The sequence below is a fragment of the Phodopus roborovskii genome, unplaced genomic scaffold (assembly GCF_943737965.1).
Source record: "Phodopus roborovskii unplaced genomic scaffold, PHOROB, whole genome shotgun sequence".
In the NCBI taxonomy this organism is placed as follows: domain Eukaryota; kingdom Metazoa; phylum Chordata; class Mammalia; order Rodentia; family Cricetidae; genus Phodopus; species Phodopus roborovskii.
Window position 1 is genome coordinate 1,658,728 of NW_026126485.1, and position 21,973 is coordinate 1,680,700.

At 40.4% G+C, this 21,973-nt stretch overlaps 1 protein-coding gene across 2 annotated transcripts in view; it reads right to left on the reverse strand.

The window, feature by feature from the left end:
- Window positions 1–21,973, reverse strand: part of Gli3 (GLI family zinc finger 3) — a 253,101-nt gene that overhangs the window by 106,178 nt on the left and 124,950 nt on the right. For both annotated transcript variants that reach the window (XM_051194720.1, XM_051194721.1), the window contains one exon: window positions 5,715–5,820. In XM_051194720.1, coding sequence (XP_051050677.1) covers window positions 5,715–5,820 — 106 coding nt within the window. The remainder of the gene's footprint in view (window positions 1–5,714; window positions 5,821–21,973) is intronic.

Sequence of the window (21,973 nt, forward strand, 5' to 3'; positions counted from 1 at the left end):
AGTATCACATTGGATAATTATAGAAAGCCTTTAAAACTTTAAGTCATCAGCATTGGCTGTGGTCATTATTATGTATTTTTCCCATGTAAATTCTTTTTGTTCTTTTTCCATGAAATTCTGATATTCGTAGTATAACTAGTACCCAACTGCAAGGAGACAACAAATCTCTACAACAGTAGCTGATTTACTATGGAGTGATCAACTTGGCTTTATCATTGCAATAGGAACTTTGAATAGAATCTTAATAATCAAGAATTTTGATTTTCTCACTCCTGAGTGTGCTAGCTTTATCAGCATGGGGAAACATACACCAACAAAATGAAAAATGAAAATGAAAATTAAAATGACAGCAGCCTAACAAACACCAGTCTATTGCCATCATTAAAAACAATTACAATTACTTAGGAGCCACAGGATGTACAGCACAGACTCTATATGTGTAACTAACAGTCTTTTGCCTTGAGAAATGTAATTACAATGTAGTTTTTTACTTTTTCTATGTGAGAAGGTAGGGGTATTCGTGTTGCTACACTACTCAATGTAATCTGGTGTTATTACACTTTGCTAGTCTCAGAGGCATGTATGGTAGATCACTGGAGGACATACTTTTCTTTCTTCATTTTAAATTATGCTATTAAAATATTCCAAACCAATTATGCTCCAAATATGATTCTTTCTAAATCACCATATCTTAGTGAAGAGTTCCCTCTGAATGAAGTGGAACCACTATTTTGCATATGCACCCATCATAAAGTTTTAAGTAAGGGGATAGGCTGAAGGCTTCTTTTGAATAAATATTATATACACTCCCAATAAACACATTTAGCACTAACACTGAATTCAGTGGAATGCAGGGAGACTAGCAGGCAGAATAGCAGCCCTGGATATATACTTACTGTTTCTTCCTCTAGATATTTACCATAATGGTGTCTTTTCTCGCACTTCCTCTCTCTGGAAAGTAATGCATGCAATCATTCTCCAAACTTGCTGCTCACCTTCTGCTCTCAAGCCTAAAAGGCTGTCTAATGGGAAGTGTGGGGGGGGGGGAGTCTTCCTTGTCCCAGTGTACTCTATTTCAAAGCTAATATTAATGCTCTTCCCTGTACTTTCTCTCCAGGCAGCGGGAGGTGGGCCACTTCTTGTGAAAAGAATAGCCCCTCTTACAGTGATTGCAGTGAGCTGGGCAGCTCCATGCGAGCCACCTTGACTCAAGGAAAGGAATCATGAGAGCTCCCTTCTCACTAGACAGTGAAGAGAAAGCAGCTTCTCTAAAAGGTATGAGTAAAGTGGAAGGTGACTTACAGCAGCATGTGTGTGCTGGCTGGAGATGCGACCTAGTGAGGTGCTATTCTCACCCACAGCACGAGGCAAGCAGAGTGCTCAGTTCCACTGGCAAGAAGATCAGATCAGTGGGGCTTGAATTATTGCAATGGATTAGTAACTAAGGACTCAGCTTTGGAAAATGAATTGCGATCTTAGTATAAAGCAAGGGAGAGTCCAAAATCTAATTCATACTGCTTCATGAATGAGAAAAACTTGGCTCAAAAGAGTTTTTACATTCAGAATAGACCCCAAAACATCCTGGGAACAATGAACGTGAATGAAATCATACTGGAATTCAAAACACTTTATAATTTGGGTTTCTAAAAATACATCATGTGTACTTTGAAAAAGAGGCCTGATCAAGTAAGTTCCAACACTTAAAATATACACACACTCAAAACGCAAAAGCACAGTCTTCACTGCTGTAGAAAATAGTCACTTTAAAATGTGAGTGTATTCTTGAGGAGTGAGATATATTCGACCAAGTGGCTACATTTTCAAAGAAGTGTAAGAAACTGGTAGTAAAGTTGTAGGCTAGAGGGCTTTAAGACCCCTCAGAATGACCCAGGCCAATGTAAACAACTCAAGCCAAGAAACAGAGAGAAGACTCAACAGAAACCATATGAGCACTGCTTCACTGTGTCTGTGTTCAGGTATGTCACTCACTGATGCACCAAACTAGCTCAGTAATATGCTGAGTGAACTTTGGTGTCTTCTCTAAAACATTGTGCTTCTCTACACACAGAATCTGTGATCATAACAACATGGAGAGGAAGAGACATTGCAATGTTAGTTGGCCTCAAGCCCTGGTGAATTTATTCAGAACAACTCAGGAGACGGGGAAGGAGATCTCGTATTTAGTGTGTAAGAACTATTTGAATGATGTAAACATGATAAGGTAATTATCCATTTCATGAAACAATTTAATGCGGCAATCTACAGACAGAGATGATACCTATACTGTGACTCACTTATTATACTTTTTAAATTTAAACTCATAGTTTTGAGCTAAAAGAAATTCCAAGAAATCTTACATTATTTTGAGTACTGTATTATAAGCCATTTAAATTTCTATACTTAGGCTACCCTGCTCATCCATAAAGTGGGGGTAACGACGTGACAGCAAGGAGGTAAGCTAAAGGCATTTCATATGACAAACTCAGCTTTTAAGCATAAGCTGACATATTTCCGTACATATTTATAAGGCTTCTTGGTTATTATTAGGCTGTAATTGCAGTTGTTCTAACACCTAATAAGCCACGGTTGGAAAAACAAAAGCAGGTTAATTTGTGATTTCCTCTACTCATTCAGAGGCAAATTAAGTGTCAAACAGCTAATACAGAACATATTTCATTTTATGAGATTTTAATTTAATTCTGCACCATATCATTGATGCCTTAATATAGGGTGGTTTATCTAAAAAGAGGGGCAATTTATAAACCTTTTCAATAGAATCTTTAATGATGGAATATGATAGCATAATTACCGTAGTGCCTGCCATCCTTCTAAACACTGGTCTGTCGGCGTTTCCAACAACACAGATCCTTGTTTGGCAGAGACTTATAATTTAGTTTCTAAAGTTGGCACCAGAAGGACAATTGTGTTTACAAAATAATGAGAATATCTCCAAGTTTTATCTTCTTGTAATTAAAAATATTCACTCTAAAAGCTTAGTAAGCTCACTTGATTTCATTTTCTAGAAGACAATTTAAAGGCAAGCATTTTGGAATTCAAATTCTGGAAAAGATACTTTTATATTTTACAGTTACTACTTTGAAGACTTTGGAATATGGGCCACATTTGCTATCAAAATACCCAGGTTTAACAATCACAGGTACACCCTTATCACCTGTCAAAAGGGGTATAGGCAGCTAGGGTCATCATGGAGTTAAGACCAGAAGAAATTTTGGGTCCCATATACATTAACTCTGAGCATGCATTTAGAGAGCTAACCTTTGCAAAGTGCATGCATGATTGTTCTTTTATTGAGTCCTTCCTAGAAAGTAGATTGCTTCATTTCAAAAAAGTGAAAGGACCATACCAAGGGGAATTTGCCAGAGTCTACAGCACAAGTGAGAGGCAAAACCAAAGGATAATTCAAGCATCTTGATAGCTCTGCCACCACCTTAAAGACTGGACCAGCTTGACTGTCCACTGAACACCATTTATATGTCTGTCATACACTGAGAACTTTCCACAAACTAGCAAAGAGCAAAAAGAAAGCCACAACAATAAGTAGGTACACATGAGACGCTACAGACACAGACTCTGGGATAATATGAACATGAGACACGGCTCATCATGCAAAGGCATTGAAGACAATGCAATAAGTGTCATGCTACAAAAGGTGTGGAGATGTGACTTGCTCTAAATTCTACAGCCAATGTTATAAGCTCATTATTCACCCAAGGATCTGCTAGGACAAGCTCAAGTGGAAGAATCCTAGAGAACTACAAACAATAGATCCATGTTCCACACCCACAGCCACAACATTCTCTCAACCATTGGTACTGTCAACCAACCTCTGTATCACAACTGTGTGATAATTATACATGTAGGGTGTTCAAGAACAATTTAGTCAATTACTGCTGAAGTATCTTAAAACTTGGCTGAAAAATAACAAAGCACTGGGAATCTCAGAAAGCCCAGCTCAGAGTTATATCTGAAGGAAAAGTCCATGGTCAACTCACAGCTCCTCTACAGACGACTTGTGTCGTCTTTACTATGAACTCAAGTAGGGCCTAGAACATACAGCAGGGGCTAAAGGAGGCTTTGCTATTACCATAATTCTGCTAGAGAACCAACAGGTGGAGTTTTTAATTGATAACTTTCTATTTGAATTTACTTCTAAAATGAACTATAATAAGTCCAGAGGAAAGAGTTTGGCATATTATTTAAGGTCAGTTAAAAAAAAAATCTCTAGGACATGGTTTTTGAAAGAGTGAAGGACTCCCAGATTCTGCAGAAAATCTTATTAAATTACTTCATCAGAAAGACTCAAATCTGAGAGGAGCTAGCCACCTTTGTCTCTAACGCATGTATGATCTAGATACAAGCATAGAACCCCTTCTAAGATCCATGTGGTCCCGTCCACAGCAAACAGATTCTGTAAGACCAGGCAAGTTATGTGTCATCTTGCAAACTCACAATTACAAATCCACTTCCCTTTGTGTAGGAGAACTTCAGTTGATCCTTTGGTTTTATGTGAGTGTACTTTTAGCAGGCTTCAAAAACCCTGTAAATACTTGCTTGTGTTCCAGTAAAAGTCAACAGAAGAATAAGTCACAAGTTCTTGCATTTTCCCTCTGTAAATACCCACTTCTTCTGCAACGCTCACAGAGGTCTCAATGCAGATTTATTACTCACCTCCAGGCAAATCCGAACTGAAATTACAATTCAGTAATGGCGGATGGATCCAAAAAGCAGTTGGTAAAATATTATATGTGTACTTGGGCATGCAGTTAGAACTGTTAATATCAATTAATTCTGCTCACAGAGGAGGACTTGTTTTAAAACAACTTCATTTTTCTTCAGCATACCATGTAATTACACAGCTGTAACTAATAGTCAGAGGGATGCAATCTAGCATCTATATAACCAGCATTATTCTTCAAAGTATTATTCGTGCTTTTCTAACTCCACTGTCTCAGAACAGAAGGTGATTATTACATATGACTACATATGTATCAAGGCCATTAGCAGGGAACAGCCCCTTGTGGAGAGTGCAGCCAATTATTATAGTATATGACAGTTTTCTGGATGGTACTGTAGAACACTGTTCTGTTAGTTTGTAAATCCACGGTTCTTGTTCTTTCCCCTCAATCAAGTGAGATAATATTTATTTCTATGAAATTTGCTTTTTCTTTGTCTAATACATTTTATACACATTCTTTTCTTTTATCTTGTGTGAATCATGTGCTCCATTACATTTGCCATTTTGTTTGGGTGATGTTGGCATCAATCAAATGACTGTTGGTATATACACCATGGGGACTCTGAAAATCCTCCATAAATGTTCCATTTTTATTCATTATAATCACTGGATCAGAACTTTCACATAACAAAAATTTTAGCACGTAGAACTTCAGACCTAAATCACAAGCATACACATATTATAAGTGGTAAACTTCCATTAAGGTTTAGCTTTAACCCTTTCACTTAAAGTTTACAACTCACAGCTATTTGAAGACAGCAAAATATTAGACAACAGTTGCCAGCTAAAGCATGTGACAGGCATCCCCAAAAAGCACAGGTCTGACTCAGTATATCTAGGAACAGACAGACCTTTCCCAGGTTTTAAGTGTAAATCTTACACTGTTATCACACTTTCAAAGCCCAGAGGACATGCATTAAGAGTCAATTTAATAAATGGGCAACATTTTAATACTTACACATGTAATGGAGGAATAGGAGATGGATCATAATGGTAACGGCCCTCATGATGTCTGGCATCAATTGGTACAGGAGGATGGAAGGCAGGGAAAAGATGAGGAGGGTCTGAAAAGGAAAGAAAGTATACCTTACATAAAACGAATACTTTGTGATAGCATTTCAACTCAAGACAACTTCACTGCATGAAATCTCTTTTAAGAATTTCAAGAGCTGAGACCAAAGAGATGAATCAAGAGAACTTGCTGCTCTTGCAGAGGGACCGGAGTTTGATTCCTAGCACCCATGTCCAGTGGCTGAAAACCCCTTGAAACTCCATTTCCAAGGATCTAATGCCTTTGCGTAGCTTCCATGGGAACCTATAATCTTATGCACACAGCTCCATACAGACACACACTTACACATAATTAAAAATATAACCTTAAAAGTGAATTTCTAGGATAGTTATTGGAAAGTGAATGAAAACACTCACTGCCATACTATAGAAATATGACTAGGCAAATAATACAAACATGCTCTAGAGAAAGTAGAGACTATGAATGTACCTAACCCTTACCAGAAAAGCAAGAATAAGAGGGAAAGCCTGGCTTCCTACTCTGGAAGGAAGGTTTCCCAGAGAGAAGAGAAGCAGGAGACACAAAACCAGGAAGAAAATTATATTGTCAAGTGAAATTTTAAATGAATGCACTACAACATATTAATGTATTAGTGTCATGCCCTTGGTATTTTTTTAAAGGTGTTCTTCCTATGGTTTCTTCTGATATCTATGTATATACATTCACATACATATACATGGTTTTAAAAATTAAATGTATATTTCTTTGGCCTAAGTTATGCCTTCAAATTTCCTTGTCTCTGCAAGTCTGACCTGCTATATAAATTGAAAAGAACTCGAATGGGTTTTATAGCAAGAAGTATGACTTATAGTTTGTACTGTTTTGTCTAAGTTCCAAGGAATTAAATAAAAGACACCAAAACCTGTCCCTTTAGCACCAGTGCTAAGTGATATTACAGTAAATATGCCCAAACATGATCCTTAAATACTGCCCTTGAGCACTGGCACACACAGCAGAGCATTCCTAGGGACTGCCGTGCACAGCAATAAACCTTAGAATGGTACCCAGCTACTTCAAGGTTTCTGAAATTACAATTAGCAAGTTTAAAGGCAAGTCAAACAGATGCCCAATAAGCAGGTTTTGTGCAACCAGATCAGTTACTGGAAGGTACAAAACCAGGTAACAAGGTCTGGGAAACTGTGCCAAGTACAGCAGACAAGTGTGTGAAATGGACCTCCTGAGTCAGCAACGATGAACACTGACTAAGAATGCCAAGTAATAAAAGTTAAGTGGACATGGTGACTATTACACTATAGAATCCAAAGGAATCTAATTTTATTCCCTCTAGATCCACCTCGTTCACATTTTTTTCTCAATCCTTCTTTTAGAATGTAAGCTGTGCTCCCCCTTTGGGTGGGGGAATCTCCTTGCAGCATTCCTTTAAAGATCTAAGTATACTTTACAAAAAAACAGGAGAGAAAAACTGTGAGTGTGCACTGACTGAACACATGTGGCCCACTACGGAGAGGCCCCAAACTGCATTTTCGCTAGTATCCCACAATGGTCGAAACCTAGAAAATAGTACAAGGGGGTCTATGGACCGAGCAATGCCACTTACTCAATGAGTTTCTATTGTAGTATCAAGCAAGGAGGGAGTGAACAGCTTAGAAGCAGAGAAGGAATTAATTTGGCATTATCAAATCAGTGTCACTGTGGTATCAGATGGGGTCATCTGATCACTTGTCATGTTTCACACAAGGCATAAGTCCAGATTGAAAAAAAAAATCGGTTGTGTTTTAACAATTAGTATTCAACGATGGAAGCCAGTTCTCCTTAATGATGGAAGCATCATTAAGCTTGCTAAATTTGAGTTTATCAAACAAGTTTATTCAGCCATGTGGCAAATTTACTGTCACGCTTAACTCAGAAATCCTGAGATGAAAACCACCCTATGGAAAGGCAAAACACCCTAATTTATTTAAACAGTTTTGATGAAAGCTGTCTTATCATCCTCCTTAAGACAACATGGAACAGTCTTTGAGACTCATTGGAAAGTTTCATTCTCACTGAATGTGTCTGAGACTTTGAATTTTCAAACAAACCCACAATAATCACAATCAAACCTATAAAGACAGGTGACCAACAAATATAGGCAGTCTCCTGTTCCTATCCACACCAAAACAGGCTTGGCTCTGCAACACCCCACCCTGTGCATGTTATCAATCTTGGAAACAAAAGGAACACATTTAGTGGAACTGTGTGGGAATGGCTCATCTGAAGGGCTTCTCAGATGTGCCTATCTAGGGCAGCACTGAGACAACTGTGTTGGAGTTGGAACGTTAGAGTTTTACTCCCTACATTTCAGTTCCTGACTGTACCGTTAACATTAACCCACCAGATAAGGGGGTACATTTTGTTGTTTCCATGTGGGTAGCAACCATGAATTATGTCTAAATTCAACACTGTGTTTCACACACAGAGACATGAAGTGTGTAAAGGTATCCATATTTAACAAATACCTCCCATATCCAAGCAAAATGTCATTACCTTTTATATGAATATGTATAATGAAGTTGCAGAGATTATGTACATAGGAAAGGGGACCAAACAGTTAACCCAATAAAATTAAGAGTACCAAGTGAGTGTCACAGTTCCTTCCCTGTGACAGCGTACAACTCGGACTACTGACCTTGATGGCATTTTCCCATCTTGTCACTTTCAAAAGTCTCATTGCAGTTTTAGTCATGGAAGGAAAATATCAAACACAACAGATGACATCCTCACCTGTTAAGTTTATAGAGTTTTGCAAGTATGAAAGTTAATTCTAAGTCCATCTTGCAGCACTGTTTACATTAAGCTCAAGGAAACGTAAGAATTATTCATTCCTGAATTGGGTCTAAATAAAGAACAGAAACTTAATAGATGTGATGCTAATGTGACCATAAGACAATTGGCTGGTGTTTAGTGCTTTGCAATTCATATGCTTTCCTACTGATTTAGTTTAAACAGAATTTTCTGGACTGTTGAAGCCCATGTGAACAGTTTGAACTTTTATTGTGTGTTCATGGAAATCACCCTCCTAAGCCACTTTTTGGCAACTGGGAAAGACAACCCCTCTTCTGATTCAAAGCATGCTTGAAATAGCCTGAAATGATAAAGAATAAAATTAAGGACAGGCACCGCTCTAACATGTGGAAGTGACCCCAACATTCCTCAGAAGACCATCCTGAGTCCAAAACTCCGGCCTCACCTTGCATCTTGGTCTGTTGTTTCTATGCACAAGCAGCATATTCCATCACAGACCCAAAAAGCTATCCAAGAAAACCCACAACACAAGAAAAGGTTCCCGTTGCCTGCAGCCATCATAATCGGCCACCTTGAGGTTTATTTTTTTACACATGAGCAGTGCAGCTAGGCTGCATCATAACTCAATATATGTGTAATATGTTATAGCACCATAGCCATCTTTTGCCCTAGGATGTGACAAAACACTCTGTGATGACTTCTCCAAAGTCAGGCGAAAACTGCTGAAGCAGAAGGAAGTGCCACTAAACCTGGCTACCTCCTATTTATCATACAATTTCCTGACTGATGGTTCCACAAACCAGCTGTTAAGTGCTGTGTACTCTGCTGTCAGCAAACTAACGCGCTAAATGGAAGACAGGGAGAATAATGCGGCGAACTGGTAGAATCAATTTTACCAAGAGAATTAAAATTCTAGCAGGTAGGGGTGGGTCTCCAGAGCCGTGGTGAGCAGTGGAGTGCACTATAAACAAGCATGGCTGCAAAGATAATTTATTACAGATTTGCATAAGGTTTGACTGTAGTACCAGAGGCCTCTTATACTCAACATAGATTTGAAAGGTGTGTCTCACCAGAGTCCTTAGTGTAAAGGGTATGTAATTGGCGTATATACCTTTAAATAGAAGTGCATGGTAAAAATATTTGAGCTGGGTAGAGTTGTCAGTATTCAGCTTCACATTGCCTGTCATCATGCTAAAGTATTAGGAGGTTCATTCGAAATGAGAGGCACTGAGTTTGAGGTCTCTTCATAAGAGCATGGGTTGAGCATAAAACCTACCGCCAGGGAATAACCAAGGATAGATACATGGAGACTGAACTTCAGTTGCAGTCCTCTCCCAAGAAATAAATTTTAGTATCCTCAGGCTATCAGATCTCTTGGATGCCATCCTGGGAAACCGTCTTTTAAGGTTTGAAATTTACATACAAAAATTGTAGATTAAAAAAAGAGAGATCAAAGTCAACTCAGTTCGTGCCCTGAAGGAGTAATTCACCAAATGATGCCAGAGTGGCCTGATTGCCCAGGAGGCAGTAGATGAGAAATCAACAGAAGTAAATGGCCAGGTGCAGAAGTCCTCCTGGTTGATATAGATACCAAAGTGGTCTGGCTTGGGACTTTCAAGACCAAAGCTAAAAATGCTATACTTGATATTAGTCACCCCTGTACTTGCTGTCAGTAAAAAGATCATTAAAGGGATTCACAGGCTTCTGTGTTGAAATCCTCTGTACTAAATTCAATAAAAATCCCCACCCCATATAAAATAAGGTCTTAAGTTGGGTAAGAGGGAAGAATCAGGGAAGGAAAAACAAAAGCAAAGGAATGATAGAAGCACCCCAGACCTTACCACAGTTTCGTTTGAACTTGAGGTATATTCAGTCATCATCTCTTCCAGGGTCCAATGGCACAGACATTGTAACAACTGACTTCAGGATCCAGACAGATTCACTAGTTCAGAGTCTTGCTATTCGTGCCTTTGGACACCATGGCACCAAGGAGAAATTGATGTGGCCCCTCAGGAGACATTCTAGATACTTTACCACAAACCTTAAGTCTTGAAAAAGACAGTCTTTGTTTCTCTATGGTCTGCTGAGAGAAACCTAAGGAGTCCAACTGCATATGGATAGAATAGGCCTGTTCAGTATCCCTGTAGCATCACTTCACAGAACTTCCCATGAAGCCCCAAGATCCTGTTCTTAAATGTATGCTGTATAGAGTTTGAAACTTAGAAGTTTCATGTTTATACAGCACAAGGTGATGCAGAAGAACTAATCACATGCACCCAGCAGATGTAGCGTTATGTGATAATATTATTTATGATCAAAGGATACAATGTCATGGAAGTTTTAAGAAATCGTGGCTCTACTTATTGTAGAAATTGTGTATGTGTTCCCAAAGAATCTGTTTGTCACTTCAAGCATGACAGAGGCTTAACTTGGAGAGTCAAGGCAGAAAGGATCTGGAACTATCATACAGTTCAACCTTTGTAACTAAAGTTTTAATGAAATACTGCCTTGCTCCTTCATACACCTGTTAGCCACACTCACACAACAATGGTACAACCTTATTAGATATAGCACAGGGTCCACAAAACTGAAATTTACAGGAAAGGTTTGAAACACCTGTTATGAGATCATGAAGCAGTTTTCAAAATATTACAGCTCAGAAAACAGGTATCAACACCCCAACCCCTTATTCCAATTTGAAACACGCTTGTTTTACATTTCAATCCCAGTTCTCTCTCCCATCCCTCCCCCCTGCTGCCCCCAATCCCCTGTTCCATCCCCTCTCTACTCCCCAGGGAGGATGGGGCCTTCCATGGGGGATTTTCAAAGTCTGTCATATCATGTGAAGCAGGGTCTAGGCCCTCCCTCGTGTATCTAGACTGAGAGAGTATCCCTCTATGTGGGATGGGCTCATCAATTTTTATATACATATGGAAATCTACTTTAGTGAACTGCTACTACCTAGGCAGAAAACCATCTGCATTGTTCAGGAAGATTTTTAGAGTGAAGCTGTTCATGCCAGCAATACACATCTGGTTTTGGCAAAATCTATAAGGGATAACTGTTAAAATAAATACAAAGAACACAATCAATGCTAAACCCATCAAACCACAAAAACCACTTAGTTTTCCAAGTTTCAATCATAAACTAAGCAAAACAGGCACAGGTTCACACTGAAGGTTGATTAGCAAAACCTAAAACAAACAAACCACCTATTTCCAAAACCCAATAACCTTTTATTTCTGGCAAGTACCTGAAATAAGTAACTTTTATTTCTGACTAAGTTCACTAATGCTGATGGATATTACCCAGTTGCTCAAATGCCAATCCTTCACTATTTCTTTTGTGCAAGCATTTAGGGAATATGAAGTTAATTTAACTGATACTGGAGATCTAACTGCTCCCTACCACGGCACTCTTTATCACATTACAATTCATGTTATGACCTTTAATAGACATAATAGTAGTTTTCTACAAGAAAGTGATGAATGAAACTCTACATGTGATTTGACAAAAGAATCATCAGATTTTATTACCTCAACTGTGTTCTTGGAAAGGAAGAAATGGTTGTTTCTGTCTATTTATGGAAACTTCTACCTTCTCTTGTCAGCAGACTTGAAGGCTTCCCATCTCTAGATCCCATCTATTGGATGCCCAAAGGCATAAAACAAACCATACCCCCAAATAGGCCACCCCGACTCTCTGGAATGTGTCTAGTCTATGCTCCCTCATACAGATATAATCTGTCATAGTTCTGATTTTCAGCTTTCCATGCCAATACAAGGAGGAAGAAAATAACCGGAGAGGCAGCTAAGAGAAGTGTGAGAAGACACACAGCTATTATACCTAATCTTCACACTCACCCAAGGAAATCACATGAAAGCATACAACTCTATTATCTTGAAATATGCTAATAATGGGTTTTTACTGATAATAAATGATCTTGAAAGCTAAAACATAAGTTAGTTCTTAGTGACAAATGCTTTCATCAATATTTTTACAAAGAGAAGTACTTTTTATAGCACAGTTCAAAAGTCAAACCCATAACTACAAAAATATGTATTTGGATTCTGTAAAAAGCAGAGACTGGGATGTGTTCATGACAAGTGACCAGCAATCTTAATTCCACATGCAGAGGCCATGGAGTTAAGGTACTCAGAAGCGGCCTAAGTTAGTTAGAAACCCAGAGATCAGCAAAGGTGATGTCTTGGAGCTGTGCTCTACAAGAAAAGAACCAAACAGAGAAGACCTCAAACACATTTAACACTGAAAATTTAGAATCTGAATGCATGGATATCCTTAGCCACCTTGAGAGCAGCATTTCTAAAGCTTTTTTTATTTTTATTTTTTATTTTTATTGTTCCCATGTCTTATCTGTCTGTATTTCCCAATATCAAGATGAAAGGAAATTGCAGTTCAGATCCACCCCAAGTTCCATAAAACAAGGCCTGGGAAGTGACTGAGAAAGTCTGTCAATCTACCACCAGAACACAGGTGAGACAGGATCACTGTCAGTGGACAGAAATGCAGGCACAGTTATAAGTCCACAACTTCTCTCTCAACCTTACATCTGAAGCAGGAACCTCGAGAACAACCAGGTAACTCACACCCAAGCCTTCCTGGGGAGATCTGTCACAAGGCTCTGGGTGTTGACACTGGCCTCCACAGGTCTACCAAAGAGAATAATGTTTACTAGCCAGAGAGCCATGCATCATTGCAGTCAATGGAAAACCACCAACATCTTGAGTATGCGGGCTGGCAACCATATTTCTCCGTGGTAGAGAACGTGCTTAGCATGCAGAAATACCTAAATTAGTTCCCAATGCTGGGGGTGGAGAATGAGAATTAAAAAAGAAATGAAAGACATATGCATTCTTCTTGTTCAAAATTAGACAAGTTTTTAAAGAATGGGTTATTCTCCTCTCAGCTTAATTTCCACCATTATCCCATTTATCATTCCTGTCAACGATGAGCTAAAGTTCTTCCAATGTATGCCTCAATAACAACAATAACCAAAATGATAGTGAAAATGAATGGAATCTACAGAATATGTTTATGTGTTTGAAGCACTAAAGCCTTTAGACAGCTGATGCCATTTATTTCCTCATATGCCCTGACCTTGAGAATCAAGTTCTATGCAAATAGATGGAAAAACCAGTTAGGGTATTTGTCAGTGCCATATGAGGAAGAGTACAAGGCCTGGGTATTGTTATGACTTCAAAGCCAATGCTCTTAGACAGTTTACTTAACACTGTCAGAGTTTAGGTTTTGTTCATCATTTCTTATTTAAACTATATAGGATCCATATTATCCAGTGTTTAGCTACCTAGAAAAATAGCACATACTTTGACAGAGATTTCATTTATATAATACATTTCATTATATAATACATTTAAATGAAATTAAATTAATGAAATAAATTAAATGAAATATAATTTCATTTAAAATAGTGTTATATTTGTTTGATTGTATTATTAGTTATTGTTTATCAATCACAGCACCTAATTTATAAACTATACTTTACCATAGGCTTCCATAAGGAGCCATGCATTGTATCCTCCATGAATGGGAAGGGGGGTTAACTATTTTCTCCAATCTTACCTAAAGTCCGGAATGGACCTTTGCCAAATATGTAGTGTACAAAGTATCCTACCCATCTCAGTTCAGTATATGCATTGAGGAATTCTAGCCTTGACAGCCTAGCCAACCCTCAGGATCACTGCCTGGCAGTGGGTGTTCCTCAGACAGCCATCTGTGTCCACTGTATATATGTTACCCCATTAGCTGGTAATGAATCTCTCCTGTTTTGGAAATATGAGTATGCAATGCTATGCACAGATTCATGTTTTGAATATTCAATGTACTTTGTAGACATGTTCTGGAAACTGAAGTGCTTCACTAGAGGAAGGAGTTCACTAAAGGACAGAGCTAGAAGAATGCTTTCCCTGGCTACTTCCTGACTGGTTATGAACTGAAGAGCGTCCTTCTACCTCAAGCTCCTACTGCCATGATATTATTTCTAACCAAGTGAGATCAAAGGACCATGGACTGAATCCCCGAACCATGAGGTAAAATTAAGCCTTCCTTTTTAAATGGTTTTTGTCCTGTATTTCGTCATAAAGAGAAAAGGCTAACACACTGTCCTACTTAGTTTTAACTGTAAGCCTAAAGTCACTTGAGATGAGAATCTCAACTGAAGGATTTTCCAGATCAATCTGGTCTGTCAGCATGACAGTGGAGAATTGTCTTGATTGTTGCTACTGTGGGCAACATATTCCCAGGCAGGTGATCCTGAATTATTCCTTCACAGCTTCTGCTTCACGTTACTGCTTTGAGATAGCATCCCTTGCTCCATAATTATAGACTGTAACCTGAAAATTAAACCAAATAATTCCTTCCCAATGTTGCTTTGGTCATAGTACTTGGCACAGCTACAGAAGGAAGGTAAACCAGAAATTGGTACCAAGAGTGGGGTGTTACTGTGATAGACCTGACTGACCATCTGACTTTTTAATGACATTACACTACTTTGTTGGAGGATTATGAAGGACTTTGGAACGAGAGGCTAGAAAAGCTGTTGGGAGCTTAGGACTTTGCACCTTGTTGAGGAAATTTGAAAATGTGGACTGTAGTAACCTGGCTTGTGCGGTTTCAGAGTAAAGTGTCAAGTCTTAGGATTGCACCCATTTTTGAAACGTTTTAGATTAAGAATCTGTATATGCTGATCAGCTGGGGCTGAAGATCAGTTATTAATAACAAGAAATCAGCACCGTTGAAAAGAAATCTTGTGTGTGATTTTATCAGGAAAACAGTGCTTATAGGGCTGAGCTGAAGCATAAGCTGTGGTTATTAGGAGTGCCACTGAGTGCAATCTTCCATGTTTCAACAGAACAATAGGAAAGTGCTTTCTCAGAGTCAGTGCACAGGTCTAGTCCAAAGTGGACAGAATGCATTTAGAGCATGCAGCAAAACTTAGCAAATACAGTGGTGCTGGTTTTGAAGGTATAAAGGGATCATGAAGATTAACAGAGGCTTGGCAGTGTAGAAGGGTCGGAGTCCCCGAGGAAAACTAGAACAGAAACAAAACTAGAATATACATGTTCTCATCTGTGTCTTAGCAACTATCAATGACAGAATGAGAATGACACTTCCTAAGGCAGCCTACTGGTGGTTCCACGGTTCTTTGTAATCAAGTGAATTAATGCTACTGATACATGTGGTCCTCAAAGAAGGGCTGTATCATGTCCTAGCTGCATTATTTCTATATGCCTCTGTGTGCTTAGTAGAACATTTGCCCCTACTGTACAGCATAGTGCTCATACATCCCATTTCCAACACAAGCACTAGTTCAAAACTGTCTGCTGTCCCATCTTGACTGCCTGGGCTGCAAGAGCCTCAAGGACTCACTTATCCTTTAGTAGCCAGCAGGAACACACAAATGTTTACTATACAACAACTCAAAGAGGAAAGAGAAAGACAACAGAGAAAAGAGGCCACACAATGGCAACAGTGGTTGGAGGCAGATCTCCCTCCTGGGCACTGCAGGATACATCCATCTACCTAAGAGGGCTCCAGCAACAGGCAAGAGGAGGGAGCCCTCAGGGCTCACTTGTGTTCCCTTTAGAATTCTGTGCACATTTCCACATACTACCTAAACTCAGAGCATTCCGGGACCAGATGTTCAGCTCACATCTATACATCCTGATCCAAACCCTAGGGCACTAAAATTCAACTTCTAGCCTGTTGGGCAGAGTACGACTTCATATGGGCGCTGCAATTCCCAGCCCTTCCACATCCACAGGACAGGCCTGATTATGGTGGGCACTCAGTAATCATACTGCCACAGTGAGCACTAAGATCTTTTCAGGACCCCTTTGCTACCAAGAAAATGGTGATGCTCCGGGCCATTCAGGATACTTGACCAGGCTGCTAATACCCATCTGCAAGGAGCTCTTTGACACAAAAGGTTGGAGGTCGAAAGTTTAAAGGCTCCTGACAGAAATGACAGGGGCCCCTTTGCCCCAACCCTCTTTCTGTCAATAACATCAAAGGTCCTACAGCCTGCTCTTCATGCTAGTATTGTATGCCTTTGGATTCCACTGAAATTCCAGCATGTTGATTGCATACTGGGAGCATTAAAAGGCCCCACTTTCTTGTCTCTTAAACTCTGAACTCTCATTGTCTAGCAAGAACACACAAAGCTTTTAAGCAATGAGTTTATTTTAAGAGCTTCTCTCACCGTGACTGTAAAATAATAAAGCCCAGCCGAGGCTGCTTTGCAAGGATGAAGAAGGAAATGAGAGAAAGGAAAGAATCCCCCACTGCTCAGGGGAAAGGAATCCCTTTCACATGCTTGGCTCGTGAGAATGCAAGCAGGAAAACACTTCCTAATTTCCTTTCCCCTGCAATTCTAAATCAGCCTCCAGTCACATATTCTGCAGACATCCTCAAAGATGTTAGCCACGTGAGCTTATAGCAAAATGGTATCATCTAAGGCATTCTAATTTTTTTCTACATAAGAACAACTTCTCTAGTCCCCTATATTTAGCCAATAGCTACTCCAAAGTTACCTGAATACATACATGCCAAGTCTACAGGGGTTTGTATGATGGTTCCAGCAATTCCAACATCCAACCCCTAAAGTTCTACACATGGCCTCCTTGGCTAGTTTCCATCACTATCTCATGTGGCTTCCCATCTTGATTCTTACTTGAATTCCATCTGGAATGTTGAATAAATCCCATATTATTTCCAATCTGTCACCTCCCAGTGCACCAACTCCATAGTAAAGCCTTTGAATACCTTCAATACCTCACCTAGGCTCCCAAACCAGCAGTGTCCACTGAGTTGGTATTCATTTCCATTCTCTCACCCTGTTTCCTAAAGGCCGTACAAGCTGAAGTGCTCAGAAACTCCAAGAGGAGTGCAAAGGACCATGCCCTGCTCTTAGGGGGTGTCAACAAACTTTCCTATTCGGCTGGTGACCGAATTGGAGACACTCCTTCCTTGGAAGTTAATTGACCCTGGACCTAATTGCTGGGAACAGAAGTCCTTGGTTATAAAGAATCTATGCTATCTGAGGTCACAAGATTATCCGCCAATTCCCTAATTGTGGCGGGTGGGTAATCTTGATGGCTAGCTCCTCTCAAAGTCCTCTAGCAAGGCTCAGCAACTACTTACCTCATCTAAAAAGGCTCCACAACTTCTCCAGAATTCTCTAGCTCTATCCTCTCCTCACTCTTCCCAAAGCAACCCCTAGTTTCTAGACAACCTTCATGGACTCAATCTTTATAAATTAGTTTGTGAACATCTAAATTCGGTGGTACCCCTTTATCTCCAAGGACTCCTAAGAACCCAGTCTTCTTCTAGAGTCTGTATCTGTCTGTTTCACCTGAGTGCAACTAGAGTTTCAGGGCCCGCAGAGTGAGCCATGAATGTTCCCCTGTGCTATGAATAAAGAGACAACCTCACAAAAAGGACCCTTCCTCTTACTTCCTCAGTGAGCTGCCACTTGCCAAGGAGCACAGTCTACACATTTCCAGAGAGCAAGAATGCTTCCTACAACTTTTAGCCATTTGTGTTATTAAAGGCTAAAGCTAGGAGAAGCTAAGATCTTTAATTCATTTAAAACAAAACATGGGTTTCATGACTGGGAGAAATCCACATACCCTGTGAATGGTGATGTGTCAGTTACCTCTTTTTGTATGAAACAGGGTCTCACTATATTGCCCCTGCTGGCCTGGAACTCTACATAGAAAAGGCTGGCTTCACACAGAGGTCGACCTGCTTCTACCTCCTGGATGCTAGGATTAATGGCAGCTACCACTATACAAAGTGACCTGCCAATCATCTTGGCTCCAAGTTTATCATTTTTTTTTTCAGTATGAGTCCCTAGAAATGTCGTCTTTTCTACTCAGTTTCCCATTCTCCAAAATTCAGCTTCAGCACCTCAAGGACACATGACCCTTAACTGGGGTGCCCTTGCCAGAATGATCCATCTGTTCTCCATCGCATCCATGGCAGCTGGAAACACTCTCTGTTTTAAACCATAGTTCCTAATAAACAAATTGCAATAACAACTACAGTCATGAAACATACTTCTTTCATCTAAAAAGTCAAGCCAAAATGAGCCTGTCCTATTTACTTCCCATAGGAGTTCAAGGCTACAAGTGATATAGGAAAGGAATCTAGGAATCTCAGAGTGGGCTCATTTCTTAGTCTTTTTGACACAGTGTCCCAGTTCACAAGACAGGAAACACGCGTGTGGATATCCACAGCTTTGCAGACAGTCTGGTGGCTCAGGCAATGTTCCTCTGCTCACTCCCATCCTAAGGCACAAAGGGCTCTCCACATCTTTGTCACTCAGTAAGTTCTGAGACCAGGGCATAACTCTGGTCCCTGAGATTCAAAACAGCCACACAATATCCTCAGCTCAACTACATGAGAAACAATTCTATATCCAGGTACACACTCGGTGATGACTATCACTTACCGAGCATCCATAAAGGCTAAAGCAGTCTTCAGGCATTTTCATGTTTACACAATATTCAGGAAAATGAGTGTTTATATCCATACTTTATAAATGAGAAAGCAAGAGATCCATGAAGACAAGAAGTACTCTTCAGTCAGGTATGAAGTGACAGAACTTGACCTGGCTGCTTGACTACTGTCTGGCTCCCCTGGCCGGGGTCCTGTGCCTGTAATCTGAGTGCAGTTATCAGAGCAAACACTCTCACTCTGGCAGCTCTAACATCTAACCATCTAAACATACAAAGAGATGAGTGATGGTGAAAACTGTAGAGTTCTTCAATGTGGCCATACTGCAGGGAGAAATAGATAAAGGTGTCCAATGGCCCCTGTGTCTCCCGGGCATTGACATGAGCTGGGGCAAGAACAAGAGGTATTCCTAATTAAGTAATACTGCCAAGGTGTGTGGTGCCTTATATCTGTGCTGATGAGAGGTAGAAGAACACAAAATGAAGGCAAAATGTTAGTCTTTCATCCTGATTTTAGTTCTCCACAAATAATCTATGTAAAACTGGCTTTTAAGGGGCCCTTAGAGACCCTATCCTTACTCATAGGGGCCCAAGCTGCCTCCATCTTAAAATTCTTACTTTCTGAAGGAGGACTCCAGGTTTCCTAAGCATCTCTAACTGAACAGAGTACAACTGTTCTTCCTTCCCAAACACCCCAACTCTCCACCTAGTCTGCCTCATCACTTGTCTAAAACAAAAACTAGATTCTACCTGTCATGAGGTATGCCACTAGTTTACATACCTCCCTCACTCAAAGGCCCAGACAAGCAGGGATTGGTGTCCTTATGCCCACAGGGGTTCTATTTTAAACATGCATTTTCCTGTCCTGCCATGCCAATACCTCAGACAATTCAACAAGAAACTGTTCTGGAACCCTCAGCCGGGCCAGCAAGACACAATCCAGGACAACATTCACAATGTAAGTAGGACCTTGGCTATTGTTGACAATATTGCCCTACCATTCACTTGCCATCCTGAGGGCTAGCAGGGCTTGTTTCAATCAAAACTGAATGAAACAGAAGTCCCTCTATACGTAAATAAATCATAATTACTAACTGCAGGAAGTGAGCAGCTCTCTCCTCCCCTTGTGGCCACTATGGAGTAATTCCCAGGCCAGGCAGCTGGGCTAGCACAAAAGCCCTAGAACAAGCTGAGGCAATAGCTGCTTACTCTGCTCAGTTTATTATTTAAACAGTTCCTTAACGACTCTTCCTGGAGGTGAGGGAGGCCAAACTATTTGCCTTCCCTTCACAAAGCAGATATGCATGGCTTATTTGAATCTCTCCAAGGTTTACTTTAGTCCCTAGTTAAATACCTTCGGCCACAGAGTCAAACAAACAGTTCACTTCATTAGAAAAGCAAACAGTTTAGAAGAGAATACCCTCTGCACTTGAGGGGAACCAAGCTGAGAGAGAGACCTCTGCCTGGGAAGCCAGAGCAGAAGCCCTGGCAGCAGCAGAGCGCAGGGCTCACTTCAAAAGCCTTTTCACAAATATTTCACACATTCAGTGGTAATTAACAGATAACCCTGAAGAGATTATCTGCCCTAAGGGCCAAGGGCCCTCCAGGATTATCCACACCACCAGAGAATAGAAGGCAGAGCCCAAGAGTGTGTGCGAGTACACACAAGCACTTTATTTCTTTCCTGTAAATCCAAGTTGATAAAAGTCACCTAGGAACACAGGAGAGTGAGAAGCAATCCTCTTGCTGTACGCCGCTTAAAAAAAATTAAGCAAAAGCTCCTTGAAAATAATGCAAACAGACAAGAGCACAGAGCCTGTAGTGTATTCAAAGGATCCAAGCAGGAGGAGGAAGTCACTGGTCCTGGACGCACTAACACACCGAAGGACAGATTGTGAGCAGGATTGGGTCTGCATTTTGTTGTTTTTGCAAGAGTCCCTAAAATAGAACGGAATCAACAGACCGGTGAAGCCTGGAGTTGTACCAGAAAGCAGGAAAGCCCTATTGAGTGCAGTAGGGTACTCAGTACCCTACCCTCGTCTTGGAGGCCCTTTACAGAGGGAGACAGAGCCTTAGGCATGGGAACAACTTCTTCCATCCCTGGGCATCTTCGGGAATGCCTTAAGACCACCGAGCAGGAATGGCTCCTGAACAAGAGACGCCCAATCACACCTAGTGGTCTAAAACTCAGGGAACTGTTCACATCTTTAAATCCCACATGGGCTACATTCTATTGCTTGGGGCCTTCAGTATCAGAACATGGGAAACTGAAGCAGACAGAACTGAGTCGGAGGCCAGACTGAGATAGAAAGATAAACAGACAGATAGACACATAATGAGACCCTATCTCGAATTCACAAAAGGCAAAGAACAAAAGTGTAGAACAGTGAGATGACTCAGTAGGTGAGGATAATTGAAATCAAGCTTGAGGACTAAAGTTTGAGCTCCATTGTGGTGAAAGGGATTCCCACTCCATCAGGTTGTATTCCGACCTCTAGTTAAGAGCCTTAGTACATGTCTTCCCCCTGCCCACTCTGCCACATAAAGAAACACACAGATAAAGCAGAAGTAACTCAGCAAGGTCATTTCTTTCTGCAAAAAATGGTCTCCAGAATCCAAACAGGGCTGATGAGGACATAGTGCCAAGACAACTTTGCTCTTTAATTCCTCACTCGGGGTGACATCTCGGCCTTTTAGTGAGAGCTCACAATCTGACACCATCCATTATATTCAAGGAATATAGGCTCTTGTCTGAGCTACCTTTGATGGGAAAAGAAAGTTACTCTTATGAACACTGAGTTTTTTTTTTTTGAAGACTGCAAATACATTTGCTGCCACTGCCACACACATCACCACAGGCATCAAATAAAGTTAGAGTGGTGGTGCAGCTGTCCCATTTATACT